General features: G+C 45.8%; 1 protein-coding gene across 11 annotated transcripts in view; it reads left to right on the forward strand.

Annotated features, from left to right (window-relative positions):
• LOC112556836 overlaps window positions 1-27,247 on the forward strand; it is an 85,348-nt gene that overhangs the window by 46,432 nt on the left and 11,669 nt on the right. For 9 of the 11 annotated variants that reach the window (XM_025226258.1, XM_025226266.1, XM_025226282.1 and 6 more), the window contains 7 exons: window positions 8,714-8,856; window positions 18,088-18,178; window positions 22,267-22,356; window positions 22,788-22,961; window positions 23,405-23,524; window positions 23,794-23,913; window positions 24,261-26,924. In XM_025226258.1, coding sequence (XP_025082043.1) covers window positions 8,735-8,856; window positions 18,088-18,178; window positions 22,267-22,356; window positions 22,788-22,961; window positions 23,405-23,524; window positions 23,794-23,913; window positions 24,261-26,924 — 3,381 coding nt within the window. In that variant the 5' untranslated portion in view covers window positions 8,714-8,734. Of the gene's footprint in view, window positions 1-2,110; window positions 2,945-8,713; window positions 8,857-18,087; window positions 18,179-22,266; window positions 22,357-22,787; window positions 22,962-23,404; window positions 23,525-23,793; window positions 23,914-24,260; window positions 26,925-27,247 lie in introns of those variants that run through there. The other 2 variants (XM_025226292.1, XM_025226236.1) reach the window with 2 other exon arrangements.

A 27,247-nucleotide genomic window follows, 5' to 3' on the forward strand; every position in this document is an offset into this window, starting at 1 on the left:
TAGACATACAAATAACAGTCATTTGGAGCTCTTCACGACGTTTGCTGCTTTCTACAAACCCGGAAGCAGTTATCACGAAGGAGGAAGCTGAGTAATTAAGCTGTATTTATCAGGAGACTGGACTGATATTCTGATGCAGCCCCATCCGGACAACGTCTGCAAGACCATCGGCCAGGAACGTCAGGCGGAGTCGTATCGGACTTGAATAAAAAAAAAATCGTTGGATGTTTGGCGTCTGCTGCCTTAGCCTGGTGACCTCCCCTGTATAAATGACCTCGTCTTCACACTTTCCTGGAGTGTGTGTGGAGGGGGGTTGAGCGATGTCTCATCTACTTCCGCGGGCAAGTCTTTGGTCTGAAGATTCTGATTGTGATTAGAATTGACTAATCCCACAAGCTACAAGGGTATCCTCTCTGTCCATGCTGCGGTCGTTGTGCGGAGGATGTCGGAATAGGAGAATAAGGAATAGTTGGGAATGTGTGTACTGTATAGTTCATGCGCTTTAGTGTTTGTGTGTGGTAGTGGTGAGAATATGTTTTAAAGAAAATGGACATAATCTCCCTGACCCTCCCTGTCTACATTTCCACCCCCAGGCAGTTTTCTGTTCACTATGTCAGTCCGTCCGTCCCACCTAATTTGGGGTAGCCTCTTTTGATGCAGAGCTCCCTGCACAGAATGAACCCTCATCATAGGTTCAAAATGGTATGAAGTAACTGCTAACTTCTGCGATTACAAGTCGGGCGCGAACTCAGGTGGTGTCAGCACCCGTTGCTGACGAGCAAAGGGGGGTGGAGTTGAGTTGGGGTGAAAGGGAGACTGCAGCAATGCAGCACTACGCGGGTTGTTTTAAACGTGCGATCTGGACTGCGCTGCGGGTGCTGCCAATAGTGCAGCCAAGCGTGTGCAGTCGGGTGTTAGGTACGTTACTGCACCTCCGGTCCTGGGTGGGCAGGTATGCGGTCGCATTCCTCTGCACATCTTTCGTTCGCTGCCCCACCCCCCACCCTGCGGCGGCCGGGAGTAGCTGGGATCATCCTGGGAAAACTAGCGCGGAGGGTAGATGGTTGTTGGTATGATGCCTACCTGACACGATAGTAATGCGTGTACCCAGCACAGTAGGGGTTGGGTAGATGACGAGAGGAGAACGAAGCAGATAAATAAATGAACAAGATTTTAGTTGGGAACTAGAGACGTGTGTCGATTGTGTCTTTCGGTTATGAACATGAAAAAGATTTGGTTACTGTTTAAAAATTCTTTCGCCAGATGCTGGCAAAGAGGCCTTAGCTAAGGTTGTCCGTGCACGGTATTGTAGGCAGATGTTTTTAATGAATCTTGTGTGTGGCAGCCGTTAGCGCGTGTGGCCTGCCAGATTCTTCGGCCTCATCCGCAGTGTATAGGCGCAGCGTAAACTGTGCCACCGTCTCATATGAAGAGGGCATTAAAACAGGCATGCATAATACTTGCACCAGGTGTTCCGCGATAAATCACATACCTCTCGCCATTTTTATCATCTTAGAGTCTGCTGTCTTTAGACAACACAGGCTTTCCTCCACTCTTGTCCTTGAATATAGTGTGTGCGTGTGTGCGTGCGCGCGCGTGCTCTTGAAGTACCTGTATGCAAAGGTGATTAGTTTCTGTATGCAAGAACATGAACATATTTATTAATGTATCTTTTAATTTGGCATGTGCATGTGGATGTATGTGTGTGGCGTGTTAATGGCACTATACATTTACATATTTATGTTTGTACATTTATACGCATTTGTTCATGTTTGTATGTGAATGTGTAGCTATCCGTATTTATGTAACGTAAACATATCGCGATATATATTGATATACCTGTCTGCATAGTTTTCAGAGGTATGGTTACATGTGCGTATTAGGCATGTATGAATGTAGTGAATGTATATGTTTGTATTTACGATGTCGATCAGTAGCATGAGCGGTCATTTTACGCACCCGCAACGACCCACACACCACCCGAGCTAAGCACCTGTAGGTTGGGCGGGGCTTATCGCTGAGTACTGCGCACCGGAAGGTTTGGTACCTATGTCGGTGCTTGGTACAGATAACAAAGGCTCACCGGGAGGGTGGTACCACCTATGTCAGTGCTTGATACAGATAACAAAGGCGAGAACCTTCCCACTGTTGTTTTCGGCCTTCCTGCGCTCGCTATTTTGGGACCACACAGACTCCGGGTGGCCTGCGAGAACCTCGACGAGAACATGCCAGGATAGTACGAGATGAAACATGCATGGTCGTTTCATTGTTTGATACTTTTTAGGTGTTGGTGGGAGGACGGTGGGGAGGGAATATTGAGAGGGAAGAAAGCGGACTGAAGAAACGGTTTACATGTGCAGACTTGGATAGATGGATGGATCAAGCCCGAAGGTCACACGTGGAAGGGCAGAGGGACGATAAAATGGATGCAAAGATCGAACACTGGAGCAACGCACAAGTTTTGAGTTGAGTTCCATCCCGTACAGATGGACTGGTCAGCGTGCAAGCGTCCTTCCTCGCAGGCACGGCGGCAGTAGCGGTAGTGGTAGTGGCCGATGCTGCTGGTGGTAGTGATGATGGTGGTGGTGGTGGATGTAGCTGCCAGCGACAGAGGGATGAGGCGCTGGCGGACGGGCGGGGCGAGCGCCAGCGAGTGGTCATGGGCGTGTAGCGATGAGGGCTCCCCCCGCCTTTGCCTTGCCGCTCGCTAGGCAGGCTGATCCCAGCGAGGGCGATGTTACGACAACGGAGTGGCGGGTCCGGGCGGTAACTAGCGAGTCACCGTGCGGCGGGCCGCGCAAATCCCAGGGATGCTCCTGGCGTCCTCTTTCTTGTCGCATGCCAGTGGAATTCCTGTGTTTCTTGGAAACTATGCGGCACGTGGACTGGGTGACTTGTCCTGTCGGTAATTAGCGGAGGATACCGGAGGGGAGGACATGTTTCTGTAAGTATTTTGTGCGCGCATGTGCTTGTGTGCGTGCGTGTTCGTGCGTAAGAGAAAAAAGTGGTTGCCGATCTTACTATGTAGTTTCATGTGTGCGTTCGTTGGCGTTATCTTTACGATTCGTATGTTTGTGTGTTTGTGCATATGGATTTCCGACTTTTAGCCTCATATTCAAATCATGCTGATTGCAGAAAAACCGAGTTTTCAGACAAGGCTCGTGAAAGTTTTGTGAAACGATGGTGTCTTATTTAAAGAAATGTTTAGAATGTACCCTGCCAGAGTGTGAGGAGTCTTTTCTTCCCCCATTTCTACGCTCTACAAAAGCATTGTGTCAAGCAAATATAATGCTGCTGTTTTCCCCTCCACAATAATCTATTAGTATGCGAGCGTGGCAGAAAGAACAGTCTGTTTTAGGTAAGCCATGTCACGTGACAGGCGCGAGTATCTAAACAATGCTTTCGTTCTACATGTGAAGTGCCGCCGACAGCAAGCTCACTGAAGGAACTTTTATCATCGGGATAATGCGCCAGTTCTTCGTTTCCGTAACTATATATAGTTCATGCACGGCTTTTCGTGCGCGTCTCTACAACTCTCTGTCCTCTTGCCACCCCTCCTTCCTCTTCTCTCTCTCTCCCCCTTCCTTCAACACACGCGCCATAGTTTCGCCCTTTTGACAGGTATTCGTATTTTTGCCATTCTTGTGTGTTTATATTTCAATAAAAGGTGTTGAAGTTGTGTAAACGAGATTTGTCGAGCTTCATTTCCAGTGGTACAGCCAGCATCTCTTGACTGGATTAGCTGTCCGTGTGTGATTTCTGCAGCCCAGTGGCGCGCGTGTCTCAGGAAGTGAAGTAGCGGGGCTGGCGGCGGCACGTATATGTTCATATTAGTGGGGGCCCCCACCAGCTCCTCGCTGGCATCCCTGCAATCTCGGACGCGCAGCGTATAGATAGAGCAGGGGCTTCGCAAAGGAGTTTGGGGGGTCGGGGGAAGGGACGAAAGAGAGGAAGAGAAGATGGCATACTGGTCGTACTTGCTGTTCGGGGACGTTGATGGAGGGGGAGGTTGGGGATGCTGCTGCTGCTGCTGGCGGCAGGCCGTTACCGTGTGGGAAAAAGTGGGGTGGAAATGGTAGAGGACGACGAGGTCTGTCCCCCAGGGGGCGGGGGGAGGAAGTTGCACGCATGGTAATGAAGGTAGGTACGCGAGAGGGTTGGGAGGTGGCTTGGAGAGAAAACAGAGGCGGCAGGCAGCTGGGCGTTCACCGTCACACACCCAGAACTGTTCTGGCTGCGAAGCTCCCTCATCACTGCATTCCATCCCTAGGGATTTCTTGGGGAAGGGAGTTTGTTTTCAGATGAACTTTACCCCTCCCCTCTCACCCTTTCCCGTCAATTTCTTCTCATCTTTCGATCGAAGCCTTGTCGCTTTTATCTTCCTGACAAATTTCAGCTGACGGGGGTGTTTTTCTTTCCCTCCCCCCTCCCACTTCATCGCCACCACCCCGATTGGGTGGGTGAGATAGGGCAGGACGGAGATTATCTCTTTAGAAAAAAAAAAGAAAAAGACAAAACGAAACTCCCTGTGGAAGGTCTATTATACCTGTGCTGTGTTTCGCTTGACAGTTTCGTGACCTTCGGGAGGAGGGTAGGTTAGCGAGGAGAGCATCTCGACGGCGGCAGCTTGGCGGTGTCAAGGACGTTTGACGTCACTGCTGCAGGGTCACCTGGTGTGACTCGTGTCTCCCTCTCTCTGCCGGCGGCGCGGGGCGAGGCTTGAGCGCGAGGTGGCTTGGGATTCTCGCTAGAGCATCCCCGCTACTAGCCGCTGTACCCACACACGCCTTGTTGCCGGGAACACAAGCCAAGACGGGAGGAAAAGGCCGTACACCAGCCGCCGGGGGATTGCGCAAGCGTGCCGTGTCCTATTATATTTAGGGTTTAATGACATCATCGGCTGTTGGGGCGGATTCTTACAAGCCACGTGACTTTTCTCTGGCCGCTCTCCTTTCCTTGCCGAGGGTATAAGTTTACGTGGTGTAAGGCTACAGATTTCATGGTTCTGCGAGTTTGGCAAACCCGACAGAGTGTGGTTCGCGCTCTGCTCTAGACAATGATAATGGATAATGGTTGTGGTGTTCGTTGTTGGTGGTGGTATGGCCATGGTAGTACCCAGCATCGTATGAAGAGAGGAGCTAGATTATTACAAGTTAAGACTCTCCACCCCACCTTTTCACACGCACACGCAATAAAAACACCATCATCATCATCATCGTCATATTCATCATCATCATCATCTGCATACCAGCGAATTCAGTTGACGAGTAAAAAGTACGTGACGGGAAAGGTTAATTGTTGCATCTCAGTAGATGTATAGCAGATGACTTGTCCCACCCTGTGATTGATGCGAGGGATTAACACAAGAGCTCCTCGCTTTATGGTCAAAACATGGGGCCGTTGCGGCAAGCTTTGTAACATTCAAACCGTGCCGCGAGTAGAGATGTATGGGCGCCTTTGACAGCTTGCAGTGAAAAGTCTGAAAGAAGGCTCAGTCATCCGTCAAACACGCGGGTCATCGAGTCATATCACTTGTAGACTGGGATCGAGCGGGTGGAAAACAACCATATCTGGGTTGTTATTTTTTCCAAGAGACATCAACTCCCTGCTTTTTACTTTCGCCAATAGAAAAAGTAGTGCTTGAGGAAGAGCGTAAATTTGTGTGATTTTTATCTTCGATGTTTGTCATTTATTCACGACTAGAATGGGCACCCGGGGTTGTTCAGTACTGATTTCTCCCGCAGACATTTTCAAGGGATGTCACGTCCGCTGCCGGCAGAGTTAATTTCCCTTCATGATAGCTTATGTTCTCTTTCGTAGGTATCCCAAACACGCGTACCTGTAATCTTTACGGAACTGACACTGAGTGAAAAAATACTGGACAACTATGTTACATATACTGTATGCCCAGTTTCGTTAGAATCAGTCACATGGTGTTGATTTGTATAGAGGACACGCACAACAACACACTTCATGTTTTAATGGGGACTGATCTTTCAATGATATCCAGAAGCGCTATCGACTGTCGAGTTCAGCAGCTGGCACTGACACTAACGTATAAGTGAACATAAACCCTCATACCAGTATTGAATAAGTTTCTTAATAACCTCTGACAGTCGCAATAAACGGAACTCAACTTTGGCGTGAAGGGGTCAAAACATTGGATCTGGTTTCCAGTTTTCTCATAGAAACTATTTTTTTTTTTAAATTCCCGCCTCGTAGAAATAGGATCAAAGACAAATTCTTTGAGATAGTAGAAAAAGGAGTGAAAAAAAAAGAAGATTCATAGCCGGCAACGTTCAAATGCGAGGGAGGGGAGGGAAGGATGGGGAGTTGGGGAAGTATATTAAAATCCCATGCGTTGTTGTCAAACCCTCCCTCCCTTTTATGTGTGGTCAGTCACTGCGAACAATGCTCGGATCTTCTTTCAGCGGGCGAATTAATGGAGAGGAGAGAAAATTGTATATTATGGCGCCGGCTCCAAACATGCCTGGGAACGATTGGCGCCTGACATGAAGCATGGAGTGCCTCCTATAGCGCGGACCAATCACGGTGATTGCTGTGTAAACATTGCCAATCGAGTCAACTCCACAGCCAGAGGCCGGGTACGCAGCCTCCTCCTAGCTGGATGCTAAGGCCTGTAAGGCTTATAAAATAATTAGAGGTTTAGCTGTCTGCTAAGGTCTTAGCATCCAGCTTATGCGTCCGGGCCCAGGAAGCTAAGAATGTCGTTGACCAAGCGTTCAGCAACGCCGGCTTTTCCAGCAGCACGAACAGAGACTTAGTACAATGACCCAGAGAAACGTGAGAAGAGGGAGGAATTTTGCTAGCCGCCGATAGAAGCACTGTTATTACCAGTACTAAAGGTTATTCAGCTCGGCGGATGCTTGTTGCAGCGGTCGGTACGCAAGATGGAGGGGTACTTCCGTGCGCACGAGTTTTCAGGCGACAAAGACAAAATGAATCACAGGCTTTACGCCAGTGCTAGGGAATGCTGCCGGTTGGGCCGAAAGGAATCGAGGGTATGGGAGAGAGGTGGGTTGGGGAGAAAGGATGAAGAAGAGGGTGGATCAAGCTCGACGGGACGATTGCGGGAAAGCACTAAGAACTAGGCTCTGACACGAAGAACAAGAGCTTGTGCGAGGAGTTTTCCAGCGTTGTCAGTTCATTGTCAGTCTTCCAGAAGGTAGCGCGAGACAAAGAGTTGGTTAATTTACTAAGTCCCGTTTTCATGCACCGGAAAATCGGGTGTTGGGCGCTTGTTTTCGCTGAACTCTCTGGTTCCTGGGGCCCAGTGCACAGTCGAGTTAGCTGGAGGCTAAAGTTGCGTTAGTTTGCTTTCACCTGACCACGATAGAGATGAAACCAAAACACCTGGGAATAAAAATCCCTAACGAAGAAAAAGAAAAAGACATATCCATTTGCGTACTTATGTGTGTTCGTGTGAGGTCGAGTGTGTATCACAAGATGTCACCGTCGCCCTACCACTACCTCCACTTCCGTAGCTATGAGGACAGTAGAGGCGAAGAAATATATGTATAAATAAATGTATAATATTCGGTCGCTCCACCCAAGTCCTGAGCGCTGACGAGGGCGCCAGTCGCTCCCCTTAACCCTTGGGAAGGGGGTTAGTGATAGGGGAAGGGAGGAGCGACGGTGTGTCGTGGCGGGCTGACGGCGATAATCATCTTGTTACGCTAGGCAGCACAATAACCAGCGGCGTGAAACTGACACCTTCATCGATGTGGAGATGACGCTGAGCAGCCGCCCCTCGGGCCCTCGTCAACCGCCCCTCCCTGGAGCTTGCGGTCAGCGCCGACGCGCGGAGGGACAAATGAACTTAAGTCTGACAGGTCCTCTGTCACCTGCCGTCCGTTGAACACTCTCGCCAGCGTGAGGCCTGTCCTGCAATCGGCCCCAGGAGCACGGAGCTCCGCTAGTGGCCTTACATTAGCGTGATGGCTGTAGGCGCGCGCTCTCTCTCTCACATTTGAACGACAGCGCTTTTTTTTAAACAATTTTTTTACATTGTTTTTTCTTCTTATCAAGCTTATATTATTAGCCTGATTACTGTCTTTCACGACACCTCTTTTTAAGATTCAGCGTTCATATTTATTTTTTTGTTTCCTTTATATCAGCAGCGCTTGTTGGCACGAATGGTTGTCTTCGATTTTTTTTTTTTTAACGTGTACTTTACTCCACCCGCCAAGGTCCGTGCGTCCAGCGTGGCTAGTTGTAAAATCGCTAAAGGCTTTTAGATGCTAGTTGCGATGAATTGGTGAGAATGAAAGAGATCATCGCAGTGTAGCCTTCCGTTAAGGCATGTAGAATTAGGAGTCGAACTGTGGCGAGTAACCCCCATCGTTCCATGTGCAGGCTACCCCCACGATCTCGCGAGATGAAGGACCGGAATGCTTTTGAACAAAAATACCCCCCTCTCTCTCTTAGACGATAAATACTTGATCACACATACATTTTTTATACCTGATGGTCATAGATATTTTCCCGGATTCGAATGGAATTAGAATGTTAGAATACATGTTAGTTTCTCTTCATACTCTACCTTGCTTTGCTTACATTTTGCTTCAATCTCTCTCATGTCATAATGATGAAGTCAGTAACATCAAGGTTGTCAAATGTCTCTCTCTCTCTCACACACACACACACTAGCGTCTTTTGCTGTGCACTTACAACGGTTGACCTTCTGTTGCAGCGCGACTGGCGAGAGGGGGTGATGAAGGAGCTGGAGCGCGAGAGGATGTTGCGCGTGGACACAGAGCAGCGTCTCCATGAGATGCGCGTGGAGAGCGACTCCTGCCGGGCTCGACTACAGGCGCTGCAGGACGAATTCAGGAAGTGAGTCTGGTGGTGCGGCCCTCAGAGGGAGGGCGCTTTATTTATTTATTTTGGTTTGTAAGAACATATTCTTTTTGTCAAAACAATCCTCTTGGCAGAGGTCTAGATCAAGTCGTACAGCGACGCGACAGGTGTTGGTGGTGGCAGCGGAAGAATTCATAGACCTTCCAAAACAAAGAAACCCAAGTGCCCACTTGACACGAGGCGTTCAGCATCATCACGGTGTGTGAGTAGATTTCACAGTCTTGCTGGAGCGCACTGTGCTGGCGGTCAACATGTCTTCAGCATCGCCCGTTACGATGCTCATGACCTTTTGAGTACTTTGTTCAGGTCAGCCTTGCCGCTAGACGCTTCTGCTGTTGCTGCTTGTCATTCTTGGTAACTTGTTAAAGGACATTTTCGTGAAGACAGTCTGACCAGCCTTACTTACATCAGCTTCTGTGCTTATTTATTTTATTTTTTGGGGGATGGAAGTCTATTGTCACGTGATATACTTTATATAACTGGCCGAATTTTCTTAACTTCAGTAATTTACCTTCCGTTCTTTGTTTATTCATTCTGTCCTTCATACTAACTTTACATACTGTCGGTACAGATAACAGGTGGACTAGGTCAGAACTAGAAATCAGTAAGTGGCTGGCATTTTTTTTACCTATTTAACTTTCTCTTGAAAAGTGTTTCGGTCAGGATTCTTTCCAGATGCAAACATGGTTAGTCAGGCGTATACGACTGGCACCGTCTTTCCTTGAGTGTGGAAGATGTGTGTGTGTCAAGCACCACCCAGTTCAGTGTTGTTTCCATCTCCTGGAGCAAAACGAAAATAAATTTAATTCTTTGAAGCATCCTGCACTTTATTTCTGCTCCACTCCCATCCCCCGTACACCTAGTTGGCCCTCCTTCATGTCAGTTACAAATGAGAAAAGTGAAGAGAACCTTTTCCTTCGTCTTCCTATTGTCTTCTTTTTATGAGAATGGGTATTAGCAGAGCAAGTGATTGTTTTCTTCATGGAAACTTATTAAAACCACACGTTGCGTATGGCGGAGGTTTGAGGAAAGGGTCGGTTTATTTAGCTTGCCAGTTTTGTCGGCGCCTGAACAGATGCGGTTCTCTATCCCTGGCACCTATATTTTGACAGATGGCAGGACGGTCAGTAGGTTTAGAGCGGGTCAGAGAGGAGCCTTGGAGCAGTCTTGACGTTCCTGCCGACATCTTTTCAACAAATACGTGATTGTTTGATCATTAAGAATACCTTGACAACAGCTGCTCTCCCCGTCAATAAATACACAGATTGTTTTATAACGATGTGTCTGAAGATCGAGTTATCTACCCTGCAAGAGAGTTAGAGATAGTTTACCTCTTTTATTGTTTTTGTAGATTTTTTGCGCTTTTCCCTTATGCCAGAGGACACTTTTAGTCTTATGCTGACGTGGGCAAAACGATCGCCTTTAGTCAATGGATGACAGCAGCTGAGACACGGCCACGGCTCCAGACTGAATCATTACGTGATAGCAGATGCATTGCCTGAAAATCTCAGGTTAACCGGAGCTCCTTGTCTGAGTGGTCCAACCGGCCAAGACGGAGGACCCATAGAAAGGACGCCGCGGCACGCTGACAACGGCGGAAAAGGGTGATTGATGGTCAGGAAGTTTTCGTGACCACGCCCCCTTTCGACCAAGGATGGTGAGCGGAAGCGGAGTTTCTGGAGCGAAAAGACTTGCCGCTCCGCTGCGTCACCGTCCAGCCGCTGCTGCTGCGCACTCTAATACAGTCAAAGAAAGCGGATTAACCGAGTGGTTAGAGCATCGGGGGCACGCACAGTAGTCGGTTCGATGCCCGTGCAGCGCATCGCCAGTATACGACCTCCAGGAGACCCATCTGTCGAATGGGGTCATAAAAGGTCGAAGTAAAGAGGAGCAGCGAGGGAAAGGAACTGCCACCATTCTCCCTTCCCCCAATAAAAACAACGGTTTCTAATACACGAATCACCCCATCTCTAAAGACATTTCCCACAGGGACTGAAAGATGAGGAGAGTGCATACCTTCACCATTTGTTTTATATACATAGTCACGTGATACGCTTCCTGTACCTCTTGCCTCACTGTCTAAATACTGTAAAGAAACTACGTTGTCCTGGTAATAACACACACTGACCTGCGATAAAACCCACAGTGAGTAAAGTTCATCCTCCAGTCAGCTTTTGCCAAGATTACGTCTTCTGTGGCATTGTCAGACTCGGGTAACAGTTTCCCCACAGCTCAGGGGGCAATAACTTCCGTCCCAATTTTTGGTGCTGTAGGCAATCACGGAAGGTGAAATGAGGCGGCGCCTATCGTGATAGCCAATCAGGTCGCTCTATTTCTCACCCCGCATTGCACTTTCAGGCAGGCACTATTTTCGGCAGATACCTTTAATCAGCACCCACCGCCCGTCACACCAAAGTGACCGGGAAATTGAAAGCTTTCAAGTCGGCGGCTGAGGACCGAGTGAAAAGTGCAAGTCGGCAGATAATGGACCCAGCTTGCAACTCTCGGTAGGAGGATTTTTGTCTTGGATCTTCCTCGGCCTTTGAACTGCAGTCTGTTCATCTTTTCTCTGTGTTGGGAATGCTGCGAAATGATCGAATAAATGATTGCCTTAGCAAAATTGTGATCGTTGATATCGATGCTTATATCATCGTGTTCCTCTGCGTTTCACGAAGAATTTAAAATAGAAAAAAAAAAAAAAAGAAAGAAAGGCAATGTGCAGAAGAGAAAGTGAATGGATAAGAGATTAAATAAATGTTTGTGCCAACTTTGAGTTAAATGCATTATACAGAGGCCCCAGTAGTACGCCATGGCAATCCTTTCGCTTCAAGAAAGATCGGGGGGGGGGGGGGGGGGAGGAGGGAACGCAATGTTTTTTGTTTTTTTTCTTCAACTTAGGGATTCGAACCCGCATTTAGCTGTAAAAACTTCACTGGATTTTCTTTTGGAGTATATTTCTGCGCACTTGTTTTCGGACTTTGTTGTGTTGTGGTTTATTTTGATGTGTTGTTGCAATTTATTTTGGCATTGGTTTCGTACAGTTTATTTTGCTTCTTTGTTACCATTGATTCTGATGATCTTTGTTCCGCGAGAACTTATTTTTTTGTTTATGTACTTCTGGTTATTTTGATGTCGCCGTGTTATTTGGATTGCAGTATATACTCTTCATGAAGTGTTATGTCATCGCAGTCTCTATCCTGTTTGGCGAGACATTTTCTGTGGTATTTTACCCACCCGCTGTCTTTCGCCAGTTCAAAGACCCCTCCGTTTCTCTCATACTTCAAGTCTGCGTTCTGCCTCCATTTCCCCTCTTCCCTCACCCCATCCCCGCCTCTTCTTCGCCCTCCCGCCCTCTCCTCGCTGGGTGTCACCGAACAAAGTTGATTGCAGTCAGAGGACGACTGGTCTGTAACAGCATCTCTAACAGCCAAGCTCCTGCCTGCGGGATCAGAAGGTGGCCGGAGGCGCCTGCTGGTCTGTGGCCTGGCCTGTCCAATGGCCTGTCCAATCAGTGCAAGAACTGCGCTGATAGATCATGCCGCGCGCCCTCACGTGCCCCGTCCTGTGGGCGATACGGAGCCGTGTTTATGTTGGGCTGATAGCTAAGTGCCCCTTTGTCCGCGGAGCCGGCAGGTCGCATGGCCGGCTCTACAGCACCGTCGCACATTAGTGTATTAGCAATCTTGGACAGAGATTTGTCTAGGAGAGCGCCTGACGCGCTTCACAAGGAGTAGGCTTTGCAGGGTGCTTGGGCGGTGTTTGGTTCGCGACCGCACTCACCAACACACATGCACACACACCGGAGAAATGAAGTTGACTAAGCTGTCCGGAGGCTTCGTGCACGTGCAGTCGAGATCTGAATTAGGAAACATAATTGGTGGATTCTTAGGTACTTCTGACTTAAGCTTCTTGACTAAACTTTTGCCAGCCTCCAACAGAATAACGGAGATATCGTGCACCAACATACAGTCATTGGGTTTGGCGCGTGCAGAGAGAGAGAGAATGGGTGGGTGGTTGAAGCACATTTAATAGTTTTGTGCTGTCGTTGTGAAGAACATAAACATTACTTTTCGTACGAAGTACCCAGTCCTGATTTCGTGAGTATCAGTCGATACCCAAAATTAGGTTCAAACTGGGTCTTTCTTATTGGGTCATCAGGTCAGAGTTCATGCTATGTAAGTATTTTCTCTCTCTCTCTCTCTTTTTTTTGTCAAAGCTCCTTTCTTTCAATCTGCAACACCCCCACCTTCCCATCCGCTGCCCATGAGATTAATAACCTCCCGCAGTTTCACGTTCACATACTTGTAACTTTTTTGTTTTTGTTTTGTCTGAAATTCTGCGTTGCCTTTACTGCAACTATTGCCAGCTCTCCTGAGATGGTTGTAAAATTTCAGTATTCACGTTGTAAGAACTGTTTCCATTAGGAATGGCACTGGAATCTAGAAGCTTAAAAAAAAAATCTTTGTGGTTTTATTTTTAGCATCTTGCATCTTTATCATCAGAGTCAGTCAATTTCATTAACATTCACAGTCCGATGTTCAAAGCCCCTAAGGCATTTTTTTCCCCTATCGGAACCGGAAGTGCGTAAGCAGCGTGCATTCGTCCTCTTTCCTCCATTTCCCTCCTGCTGCCTTCCCTGCGATATCCCATGCAAGCGCCTGCCTTCATTTCTAGCCGTTCGGGATCTGGTGTGTTTGATCTTGTAGCTTATGATTACTGCTGCCCTCGATAATTCCACGCATTTTTGTTTTTATTGTAACAACTCGCATTAGCACCGATGTGCTAAAAATACAGAAGATTTCTCCAAAGGCAGGTTGCAGCTTTCAATTTTTATTTTAATTGTGTTCATTAGCAGAGGCGAGCAGTTTCGAAGAGGGCAGCCCAATACAGAACAAGCCTTCAGTAAAGAGTAATCGAGCAAGATAAAAATTCTTTATTAACGAGGGTCTAAGTATAAAACAAAACATAACTTTTTGTTATTCAGCCTTCGCCTTATACGGAGAAAGAAAACCTAAGTGGCTAACTTCATAGATGTAATAAGATACGACGACATCAATACAAAAAATCGAGAGAGAATTCAAAGTTGGAGGGAGGAAGAGAGAAAATCTAGGTTAGGGTGGAGAAAAATTAGATAATCTGAAGGGTGGATGAAAATATCCTAAAAGGTTTATTGCATCTGATGACGTCTTACGAGTACTGCAGTAAGTCGTGGGTGAGAAAATAGATGTCTTACAAACATTCCCAACATCAGCAGACTAACAGCAAGGAGAGGAAAGAAAGATCGATGGGCTCCACGGTCCGCCCCCCGGCAGATTCACAAGTGTAGCTCTTCCATCAAGTAAACACAAACGGCGGCAGAGACAAAGAGCTCTGAATCGGTCTTCCAGCAGAATCTTATATTTCTTTTAATCGCTACAGCGAGCAAAGAGGGAGAAATCGGACGGCGCAGAAAGAGAGGGCGGGGTGGGAGGAGATTTAAAAAAATGGTGAGGGGGAATCACTCGACGATTTGGTTCAGGGTGGGAGAGGGGAATGTTGGGTGGGGGGTGGGGGGGAGTGGGTCTTGCCAAAACGGGAGGATTGGAGAATTTGTGAATAGTTGGAAGATGAGCTGTGTTCAAAGTTTGTCATATTGCGGGAAGAGAGTTTTGGAGAGTTTTCGAAGTGTATCTCCGGGGTTGGCAAACAAGTGTCTGAAAAGGGAATGTTTCGGTGGAACCGAGAAGGTTAGAGGAATCAATCGTCAGAGCTCCCTCCCCTTCCCCGACACACACACGCGCACACACACGTTTGCCCTGTCATCGATTAAGACGGTTGGTTTTGATCTTTAGAATTTCCGTGAAAGAAGTGGATGGAAAAGTAGTGAATAATAAACAGTCCGTCAGACTGCTTTTAGGTTGCATTGATGGTTGAAATATTGTCACGTGTTGGATTAGGGGTGGGTCACTTATGACAGACTCCTAGAGATGATTGTCTCTGTCTCTCCCCTCTCTCCCTTCTCTCACATTATTTCTTTTAAAGCTCTCAACCTTTCTAGACCCTAGACATGTGTGCATGTTGGGCTCTGAAGAGATGTCATGGCAGTGCGGTGAGGGAGGTATGAAAGACGTCTTCCCGCCCCCTTTTTTCTCTGCCACGTCTCTCATCTTCTCTTCTTCGCCTCTCCTTCCATTTCCCTTGCTTCTTTTTTTCTCAGAATCCCTTGGGGTGTCAAAGGCAGTCTGGCGTGCAGAGCCTGGATTTGCGAGGGGGTTACCCGTGCGCGTGTTCCGTCAGGCAGTGACGGTGTCCTGGGGAGAATGTGGCTAGGGCACCACGTACACATTGCCCATTACTACATCCGGGGGCCCGGAGCATCACGTAAACATGTCCCTAGCTACGTCGGGGCCGTTGCATCACGTTGCCTTTCCTGTCATTCCCCTCCCCCATCCTTGTCAGGATGGCGGGATTGCCTCCAGACAATTTGCTGGCGCAGCGGGCAACCTTTTGCTTATAGTCTAGCGCTGATTTTATGACGTGCAACAAAATGATCGATAGGATGTCCCGTTGAGTCGCAAGGACGAAGACAAAATAGTCCGAGGTTTTGCGAGGGGAGGGAAGAGGAAGGAACCGGAAGTGCTAATAATACTCGTGTTTGTTATGTCCTCGTATCATCACATGCATTAAATGTCAGCATACATGGTGAAATCTGAATTTACAAAAACTCTTTCACGAATCAAGAAAACACTTTGTGAGGGGCGTGGGGAAATTTTTATGTATTCAACTTCGAGAAGTGCGCTTGAATAAGAAGTAATTTCCCCCCTTTTCCAGATAAATCTTCGGGTGCTATTCCCCCCTTCCCATCCCGACTGTCACGTAGAAGACAATTTTCCCCATCGATTCTCGCCATAAGATTAAAATCAGCACAGTGTGAAGATTAATATGCCTGCAGTGAAGGGATGTCTAGAAAAACGAAATGGTAGGCTGGTACATAGAACTCTTTTTTTTTTTTTTTTTTTTAAAAAACCCCAATTGATTTGAGCAGAAGTAGACTCGTTATTATTTTAAGCTTTCAGAAAAGAATAGCTATGGGAATTTTTTTCTTATCAAGGTTAACATTCATTGTTTAGTTTTTAGGGCATATCTGTCTGGTTCACACTGGGGCGAATCATGAGGAACACATAGGTCATTTGCCATGCACGGACATGGAGCAGCGGATACGAAGTGTTCCGACTGCTGAGCCTCCCGTCTCGGGGAGCCTCTCGGAGCCGCAGTCTGAGCCTCAGCGAGAATCGTTGGTTTCTGTTTGTTATTAGGTCCTGTTGTGTTTACCCATGGAGGGCCGGTGTGATGAGCGCAGGAGCGCACCTCTCTTCCCTTCTGCCTCTCTAGTCCTGAGTGATGGGAGAAGCACCATCGAGTTCTCTCCCTTCGCACTTTGCAAAGTGTTTTTAATTAGGGCAGAGGTCGTATTTTCTCTACAAAAGAATGAGAAAAGGAGGCATCTTGTGTTTTCTCTGTGTTGCTAATTTTCTTTTGGTTTGGCTTTTTTCCTGTAAATTGTCCCTACCCCAAGCATTTTATACTATATGCTTCCTGTCTCTTTACTAAACTAATACGCTTTACATATCTTTAATATACCTTATAAACGCTTCTCTTTAATAAACCCTGGACTGCATTCATAACTGTACTTTGTTTAATTTTTAAGTTGGGAGATATTGTTCTCGATATTGTTTTTTGTTTGTTGTTGTTTGTTTGTTTTTTTGTTGTTTTTTTGGGGGGAGGAGGAGGGCATTCAGCCTCTAGCTTTGGTTTCGCTGTTTGACAAACACCAGCTCCCGAGCGTTCGCGAAGAATATGATAACATTCATGACCTTCCCATTGTATGGCCTCCATGACCTTTTTTTGTTTTGAACGACTTTCTCATTCGTCGCATGACCTTCTCTACTTTCTTGTTCATCGTAAGACGTTTTTCTTTGCTGTATTTTATTTATTTATTTATTTTTTTTGGTCGTAAAGAACTTTCTTTTGATCGCGCATTCTTAAGAATTTTGCGCATGTCCCCCATGCCCATGCAGGCAGGTAAGCGGTCAGCAGTCTTGATACTTCGGCGTCGGCCGTTACAGGTGTAGTAGCTAGCACCGACAACTTTGTTTCGTCGACACCTGGCGGCGCTTTTTCTTGGTGTCGATGAAGCGCCCAAGAAGAAAGACGAAAAGCAGTCGCTTGTTATCGACCGCCGGGTGACGGGAACTGGGTCCCACGCTGGAGCCGTTCGTAGCTACCTCCCGCGCATTGACCTACCGCAAAGCATCATAGGTAAAATAAACATTCTTCCTCGCCCTGTAAAAGATCAGGGTGCAGTCTGCGCGGATACCATTGCGATTCCCACTCCCACCCCTAGCAAGATCATCGACCGTCTCTGCTTTTTTTTTTTTTCTTCTTCCTATTTTCGGGAAGTTATTGGCTTTATCGCTGTGCATTTTCAGTACTAATGTCACCCTCATTAGAGTGGCAGTCACAAGGGTGGTGTGAACGAGGCTTGAGTGGTTGCCCCGCTCCACCCACCCACCGTTATCCGTGATGCCATCTACGACCGTCGTGACTGCCCCTGGGAGAAGAATAAAGCTGTTATGTCGCAGGATTTTCTTTTCAAGGAGTTTTGTGTGAGGGGTATTTATCGGTTGATTTAGAATTGATTTGGGTGGAGCTTCGTAAACAGCCAGCCATGGCTTCTCTTGTAAGAAACATTTCTATTTTTACAATTGTTATACGAAGTACATAAAGATGATGAGAATGTAAAGTCGTTGGAACAAGGAGAGAGTTAAGACCAGACGCTTCTTCCTAATTTTGTGTGCTTTGTGCATCCAGTGCCCCAAAAGTAATCTTTATTGTTATTATCTGCCAACATTAACTGACCTTGTAACATTGAATGCAGAGGGTTAACTTTGAGCTTTGGTCAGTTCCTTGTCTCAGGTTAGCTAGTGCTCGGGACTTGCATGCAGCCACAGGGCTTACGGTGCTTATCGGAAAGGTTTCACACTTCATCATTATGCCTTTTCACTTTTGGGGGAGACTCTTCATCAATGTGTGGACTTTCTCTCTCTCTTTTTTTTCTCTCTCTCTCTTTCTCACGCGTCCCACACACGCGCGCTTATATTCTGTATTTATTTCTCAGCAAAGAGAGTACTCCCCGTGTGGTTATAGCTGCTTAACTTAATGTTGCAGGATGGAGGAGATGGTGCAGGAGATGCTACAGTACAAGACCAAGATCGATCAGCTGAAGCAGGAGAAAACCAACCTGACAGTAACATACGAGGTGAGAGCCTTGTGCCTATATGTGTGTCTGTGTGTGAGAGAGAAAGCGCGCGCTCTATCCTGCCGGCCTAACAAGTTTCCAGTCTCGAGCTTTCTCCGTTTTGCTGAGAAACCGAATCTCCGGGTTAGAGTAGTGCCGCGAGAGGGCACTGTCTTCGGAGAAGTCTGGTCGTGTCCACACACACACACCCTCCTCTCTCTCTCTGGGCCTGATGCACAGGCCAGAATCTGACTCCGGCAAAGGAGAGTCAATAAACTGACCATTTCTTGAGATGTTTGCTTCTCTGTCCATGTTCTCGTTCTTGAGCCTCACTTGCTGCAGTCGTGGTCTCGATGGAGAACAGCATATAGCGCACCATGTGCTCAGCGATTTTTGTTTTTCCACCAATCTGGGTGACATACCGGTAAAGTGTACAATTATTTAAACTGTTCATTAGCTTTGTGAACATGATCAGCTATTTAAATAGATGTCAATTGTTTTCTTTGTTGTATCTTTTATGGGCTTTTTCTTGTTTCAAGATCGTTTAGATAGAAAATGTACATCTAGGGTTACTTCGTACAGTATTTTGGGGGTTAGGGATATGATTTTGGCTAAGGGTGGGGTTGAGGGTTTTGGCCAGGATGTGTGTGTGTGTGGCCGATCACATGTAAAGACAAAGTAGATCAGGGCATGTGCAGTAAGCCCCCTCTCCCTACTGACTTGTGCACAATACTCTGTAGGATCACAATTTCAGACGCGTTCTTCATGAAATATATTGCCTTTCTAAATGAAGTCGCTTTCCTACTCCATCCACATCTCCATTGTAAAAGAAAATGTTAGTGATGGGGAGGTAAAAGGGAGGGTAAGGGTGTCGTTTGCTATTATTATTATTGAAGTTACGATCGTTCACATTTAGAATCAGGTTTTCTTGAAGTAACACTCATGATTGCCGTTCAAACAGGCACTTTATTTCATGACTTTAAAGCCTTACCCGTCGTAGGGAGGTGTGTATGCATTTAAAAAAAAAGAGGGGGTAACAAATCAGCATCCAATATGGCAGCCTTCCAGTTGCGCCTCTGGTCGGTGAGTTGCACGTGCTTGGGATGATGTCCGTCACTCTCCCGCCACTGGTCTCCAAGGACAGACTTGGGCTTCTGTACACTTAGTGCGACTTGCGACTCCAGCCCTCGCCCACAGTGCCATATAGAAACAGTAGTGAAGGACAACAGAATGACGAGGGAGGTCTCTCTGTTCTTCCCTATTTCTCTATGTGTGTGTCTCTCTCTCTGTTTTTATGTTACTCACCCTAGCCCGGCATCTGATCACTTCCAGTTTTGAACGCTTCTGATGTGTTCGGCTGTCATCCAGAGACACGATGATTGGCAAATAAAAACGAAGAGGATAGCTCTCCGGAACTGCATGCACGCAGTTGTAAAGTTATACATCGCTGTATAAATCCCATAATGCCTGACGGTACAGGCATGTAGTGCCTCTCAATTACCCACACATGGCAAAGGTCATGGTGGTATTTCACACAGTCCTGCTGGCAAGAACAGGTTTGACCACATCGTATCGTTACTTGTCCTGTTTTCTCTAGATTACAGATATTCTATACAAGTGGTCGGGCGATGATAGTTGTGCCACATCTGTTTATCCATACGATTGTTTTGTTTGTTTATGGGAAATGAGGCAAAATGCGGAAATTGGATTTTTTTTAACCACTTAAGTTTCGGTATCCTTTTTCCCTGGTTTTTGCGGCTGGATTTAGTGAGAAAATGATGTCCTTCTCGTAAAGTCATGTATAAAACATCGTTGATTTCATAGTTTGTAGCAGCAGAAGAAAATAAAAGGAGAAAGCCATGACTACGTCACTTCCGGATGGCGTGATGGCATCATTACAAACGCGGTAGGAGGACAAGTCTGTGTGCCGCTAGTCAGGAAGGACACAAGCTGCGAAAAAAGACATTGTTGAAGTACATCTGTCATTATTTTTGTGAAAAAAGACATTGTTGAAAGTACATCTGTCATTATTTTTCTGGAAAAAGACTGCTGAAAGTACATCTGTCATTATTTTTGTGGAAAATGATTTTGCTGAAAGTACATCTGTCATTATTTTTGCGGGAAAGTCGGTCTCTACAGCGCACTAATGTCTTCCATCCACCCATGCCATTTCTCCCGCCGATCGGATGGCCTAAATCCAATTTCTCGCAAATTTTCCTTTTGGGAACAAAAAATATCGACTAACGATTCCAACACACGTGGGTGTTAAAATTAGTGGCATTAGTGATGAGAAAATGTTACGAGTGACAGCTTTCTAACGGAGGACATTTACATTTGGCAGACGGCTTCAAAATTTCCCTCTTCGTATTTCTTTTTCAAAATAAAATTAAGAGAAGTAACGATACATAGTGTAGAAAAAGGCATAATGATCCACAGCTTTGTCAACGCAAGCTTTTGTTATCAAAGTTTTTAGTATATCTTTATTTGTTAACACACTGGAACCTTCGGCATGAGGGGAAGTCACCATTGTAAGACGGACGTGGAGATATCAATGGCAGAGTAATTCTGACATTCAAGAAAGTACAATATTACATAAAAGATAAGTATATAAATCAATGGATCGTACAAATCGAAAACTCCAAGACATTTAATTTAAATCATTTATTTGCTCGCGACACCCATGTTTGTAGGAGGCGAAGTAGGAGAAAATCACTAGAAGCGGTTTTTTGTGGGTTTTTTTTTTTTTTTTTTTTTGAGTGACATCCGCGGTCCTTTCCGCCCTCATTGTCCGGCCCGCTCGTGCCGCCCAAGTTAAATGTGCATTTAGTGGCACTGGCTGCCGTGCTGCTGTTCAGAACCTTCTATCGACTGTCTACTTCCTTTCCACTCAAGAACCCGACCATCCGACTGAGGTTTTCCTGCTGAAAGAGGGTGCTCAGCAACTGACTTTAACATTCTCTCTCACACACACACATCACACGGTCACCTTCCGTGCTGCTGAGATATTTGTTTTGTAGTCTCCCCTCCCAACCCCACGCAGAACCGTAGGGAGTTACCTGTTGGATTTATCAGGTTTTTAAGAAATGCAAGACTTAAAGAAAGTAGGAGGGTGATTGAGTGGGGATAGCTTAAGAGGGTGAGGGAGCGGGAAGCTGGGTAGTGTTGACGCAGTAGTGTTGAAGCTTTCAATACAATTCCTTGTCAAGCAGGAAGAGGGTGTGTGGAGTACGCGGCCTACAGTCGTGCGCCCTTCTTGTTGCCAACGCTGGTGTGTGTCTTTCTCATTCTGTCTCTCTCTCCCTTACAGTTTTCTTGGCCGACTAGAGGGCCATAAACATGTCACCCTTGATGGCAGACCGTTTGCTTCATTGACCACCACCCAGCTTGTTCTTGGGATGGTTTTGCCGACCTCTCCAGGGCTGTAATGGATTTTGTCAACAGTTTTTTGTATGGATATTACCAGAATTTCTCAGCGCTTACAGCGTGCAAGTACACTTTCTTGTCAAGGCACAGAAACAAAGACAGAAGAAAGATGGTGGAGTTGAAATGCGGCTCAAGGGAAATCTGATGAGCATAAAATCCCATAGAAATTTGCTGTAGACTTTTTCCTCTTGATGAAGTTTTTTTTTTTTTGATGGGGAGGGGTATTGTTGCAGAAAACAAATTTTAATATTTAAGTAGTATGCAGATGAAAATGCCAGTGGATGATCTCATCTTTGTCAGAAATTGCATTATAATCATCATCATATGCAAAAAGATTTAATTGAAGTATTAAGCCATACCCACTGATAGAAAGAGAGTATGGCTGTTATTTTTAGAAGAAAGGCTCAATATCATTTTTTCCTATTTATATTTTGTGACAAGTACACTGCTATTAAGATCCTTCTTCTAAGATGTGTTATAATTCATTGTGCCTCAGAGTCGTATAATATTAGTTATACAAGCAGATGGGAGTTGACAGGTTTAGAGGGACCAGCCCTTGGCTGGTGGCTGGCATTATTGCTAGAGACCTAGTTAATCTTACACACTTTGAAAACGGCATGCATTGGATCATAAAGTTAATGAGGCACTCCATCCAAGGTTTTAAAGAAAGAGGCTTTTTTTTTCAGAATAACTTGCAGAAATGCCGGAATCATATCAGCAGGTTAGAGAGAGAAAACATGATGCTGCTGAATCAGGTGAAAAAGATGGAATCTCAGGTAACAGAAAGTTATATTTTACTTCACTTTTGTGCATTTGATGCAGTTTTAAATACAGTTTAACTCTCTTGCTTTCTTTTCTTTCTTTTATTCAGCTGAACATCTGTTATGACAATACATTGGTATCCATGCCAAACAAAAATCCCACATTTACATTTGCATATACATGCATCACACATTTGGATATGAGTAATTGATTAATTAGGGCTATAAAGGTATCACACTTTAACTCAAACAATCTCATTTCACTTTTAAGACAAGCTATTAGACAGACACCAGTTTGTTTGAGCAGAGAATGGGATCAAATCAGAGATGTGTTTAAACATGGCTGTGGTTAATTAACATCACTTGAGGCCCTGTTTCTACATTGCTATCAGTAAGCACATGTTTCCCATACTTGAGTCAGACTTGTCCTGCAATCTTTTTTGCAGCTTCATGGCAAGGGGGATGAGCGAGACAAGTCCCGGCTGCTGCTGGAGCGGCTGAAGATGGTGGAGGCAGAGAACTCAAGCTTGGTGCTGGAGAATGAGCAGCAGCGCCAACAGTACGAGAAGTGCCTGGACCAGATTGCCAACCAAGTGGTGCAAGCTTTGTTGGCACAGAAGGTCTGTTGATGCCAACTTAAAGCTCCAGTTGTAGAGTAATGATTATTGTTGAAAATAAAAGTGAATAAATCACTTTTCTGATGTACAAAGGCTGATAGCATGTCATCATGTGATTGAGGCGACCCTATGCTACTCAAGAACTAAACTAATGTGATTGAGGGTCACATGATAAAGTATTTCAACCATTCTGCATATAGAACCTTCAGCAGTACTACTGCAATCAAGAAAACTAGTGGAAAGATTGGGAACTTATCCAGATAGGAAGATTGTGAACCACTTAATAATGGGCTACTAGCTAGCCATTCCATATATTTCAAAAACTGCAATCAACTAATGGCATCATCTACATGATCATCCTAGACTTACTTATCCATAATACAAAGCAGAGATCCAACCAGCTTTCAAAACTAAAGAAGTATGAAAAAAAAATTTCTTATGTGCAGACATTGCGGGAGGAATGCATGAAACTGCAGCAGAGAGTACAAGATCTTGAGCTGCAGAACCAGCAGCTGAACCACATGTTCCAGCAACGTGTACGGTTTCCTTCCGATTCAGCCTTGCAGGTTTGTGGGTGTTTAGCCCCTCCTTTCATTGTCAAGCTTGTATGCAACCAGCAGTTTTAGCGGTTTTATTTTCATTTCGTTCAGAGTTAACCTTTGACATTTACAAAAATGTTAATTGTGCATGTCTTTTTCATTGAGCTTACATGTTCTGCTCTGGCACAGGCAGTGGCTTTTCAGACATTTTGATCATGACCATTCAGCTTGGTGTTGTGTTCCTGAGTCCTTAGATTAGGGAAGTGATTATTTACAAAATCCCATTTTATGTGCAGCACCTGTCTTGTAGCAACAGTACGTATGTGTGTCAGACAGCTGCAGGCTCAGGAGAGGTGACTAGTGCTCAGTTTCTGCAGGGCAGCGCAGCCTCATTGCAGAGCATGTGCAGTGAGACAGTAAGCTATTAATTTTTCATGCATTTTTCATTTCTGTCAGGAATGTTCTCTTGCATCTTAGCGTGTACTCCAGGACATAACAGTCACAGGGGCACAATAAATTGGTGGTTGTCCAGTCCTGTGGCAAGATCTTCAAGTTAATAAATTTATAAGCCATAATGTCTTTAGTGCTCTTGATTCTGAAAAGCTAATGAAGCCCATCAAAATGACCAGCAACAAACATTTATGACTCAAAGGAATGATTTTCAGGTTTCATTGTACTGATGCAATAGAAAACAGTAAATCTGATGTTTTTTCATTAAGATTTGATTCAAAATGGTAACTTTGACAATTTCATGAATTTCCAGCAGATGTTTGATGACAGCCCTGGCCAACCACAAATGAGCACCCCACCACCATGGCTGAGAGACAGGCTGGAATTGTTACCTCTAGACGATGATGTCAGCCTGTCAAGTTCTTCCAGTGGCAGTCCCTCCTCACCCACTACTCCTGCTACCTTCCAGGACCGGCCCACCATTTCAATGTCAGCCATTCTAGTTCCTGGCATGACCACAAAGATAGAGACAGAGTTTCCTGCGACCAATTCCAGCCCCAAAGTCAAACGAATTAACGTGTTTGAAAGGGGCACACGGTCGTTGGAGAGAAGGCGTGGTGGATTTGCTCCCTTGTCATATGCAGCTGGCCCTGGTAGAGGAAATTCAGGGTCAGTGAGACTTCAAAGAAAGACAAGGCTTCATCAGGTTTCTTCTGATGCACAGACTGGAATCCCACATCTACAGAATGGTGTACAGCTTGTGACAGGAGGAAAGCAGGCAAAGCCAAAAGCAGATGTTCCAGAATCTGCCACTGTCTCACCAAGATTATTTTGTCAAGGTGTAGAAGGTTTGACAAAGCTGGCAACACCTGGTGCATCCTCTTCAGCAGATCATGCTGTTGGTGGTCAGCCAAATGTTGCTGCAGATTCTACCAGCAAGCTTCTGAACTTCAGCTCTCTAATAATAGACAAGGTGAAACTCAGGCGCAAGAACTCTGCAGCAAGTGGTGACGATGCTGTGCATGCTGCATATTGCACCCCAATGCGCAATTCTCTTCCCCCTTCAGTGCCATTTCACAGCCAGTACTATTATGACTACAGTGATGAGGATAGTGACTCACGACCTGTCTCACGTATCTGCAGCAGTGCATCAACTGTCTCCCTTAGTGAACTGCTGGACACAAGTGGTGAAGCTGAACTCCCGTTAGATGAAGACTTCTTTTCTGATTGGTCCTCTGTATATCTCTCCCCACAGCATAAACTTTCCAACAGACCCAGCAACATCCATTCACTTTCAGTGCAAGAGCCAAGCCCTTGCAGTCAGGAAAATGGGCTTCAAAAGACACTGGAAGCCCAAGGAGAAATCACTGTCTCTGAATCATCCAGTGAGAAAAAAAAGTGTACGGAGTCAAAAGCAGCCCCTATAGCTGACTGTGAGCCATCATCATACAGAAAACCAGAGGCTCCTCGATCTGCATGCAAGACAAGTCTAGGGACCAGTGAAGGGCCCAGAGTGAAAGACTGTAGAGACTTGAATACTATAGCAGCAGCTAGGGTTGACATCGTAAACTGCATGGCAGGCAATTCCAAATCATCTTCGAATGCTTTTGATTCTGGACAAGGCATCTCTGAAGCTATGTCAAGCACTCATGATACCTTAGTCAAGCAGACTGAGTCACCTTCTGAGAAAGGTGCTGCTTCTAAAAATGTTAAAGCAGAGAAAGCAGAAGTGAACACTGTTTCCGTGTTTAAGTCAGTTACTGAAGTTCAGCTTCCCACAAAACAGACTGGCGTATTGCTTAATGGTTCCACGTTGAACCTAAAAGCAGGGTTGAGAGATTGTAGTCCAAGTAATACCTCACAACATTTTGTAGAAAATGCATCACCTCAAGTCACCGAAGCTAGAGATGGCTGTGTTAAAGCCCGAGATAAAAATGTGGAGAGTAACTGTTCCATCAGAAATGACATACCTTTCTGTCGTGATCTAGTGACTTCAGTCATAAGTTGTGATGCTCTTGGCACCACAACAAAACTGAAATCCCAACCCCTGACAGGGGAGGAGAAGAGCAGAGTCTGCCGACCTGATCATCTGATCCTTGCTCCTGCAGACAAGCATTTCAATTTTCATGGATTCACTTCTTCTAGTTCATGTAGCTCAGAGGAAAACTCGTCACTTATATTTTTGCCCACCAAGCATATCAGAGGAACCAGTCCTCCAGGGGTATGTGGAGCCAAGGAGAGTAGTGAAGCCAGCCCTCTATACAATCCAGACAGTGCCAAAGCAAATAAAATCCCCCCACCTGTGCCTCAGAAACCATCTCGCATCAGCCCAGATGCAGCTACAAAAAGTGTGCCTCAGGTGGTGTTACCTAAAGGCAGCCTTGCTGCTGGTGACCCTGGTGGTAGTGTATGTGGCAGTGAAACTGTGGGTAAGTTCCCTGCAAGCACAACTCTCACAGTAGGGTTTATGACTTGTCCACAAATGCAGATCCAACACCTCAGCAGTGATGACCACGACTCTGTGCAAGATTTTGTCAATCTGTTGGTTAAAGACATGAAAGAAAGGGTGGCTAGACACACAGAATGGTCCACCATTAGCAGCAGCACTTCCTCTACTACCACAACTGTCTCTAGTGCAGGCACATTGGCATACTGCAAGTCTTTGGACTCCAGCTTTGAAAGCTTGAGGGCAGAACGATCTGGAAGCAAAGACGATGGGTATTCAACCATGTCAAGCGACATTCACCCTAATGCTATGGACAGGTATGCCTTTCCTGACTCTTCAGGTGGCAAGCCATCTGTTGAAGGCACAAGCTCAGGGAAGAAGGTATCAGAGAGAGAGCAGAGCCACATGCAAGAGGGGGCCTCTATAAGTATGAGGGATAAATCTTTTGAAACAAGTGACCAGGACTCAGCCATGGAGACCTCCACCCACAGCATGGACACACGCACATCGAGTCAGAGCCTGTCTTCCCAGGTGAGCAATCAAAATTATTATGGTATTTATCTGATAATGTCAATAACTGTGAGTATGTAGATTCATTTTACAGGTTTTCAGACTCTTGATATAAAGTTTTCATGATTTAAGTAGCTTCTTCCCCAACCCTTTTAGTTGATTTAGTCTTATACTTATATGTGATTTTGCTGAAATGTAAGATCAGGAAACATTCCTAGATTCATTATTGATAGTTGTCAGTCTATTTTGGTGGTGGTGGTGGTGGTGGTGGTTGGGGGTGGGCTATGAAGAAAATGGCAATGTTAGGTGACATATAACATAGCAGTATAATAAGAGTCTAATAT

This window comes from Pomacea canaliculata, linkage group LG1 (assembly GCF_003073045.1).
Source record: "Pomacea canaliculata isolate SZHN2017 linkage group LG1, ASM307304v1, whole genome shotgun sequence".
In the NCBI taxonomy this organism is placed as follows: Eukaryota; Metazoa; Mollusca; class Gastropoda; order Architaenioglossa; family Ampullariidae; genus Pomacea; species Pomacea canaliculata.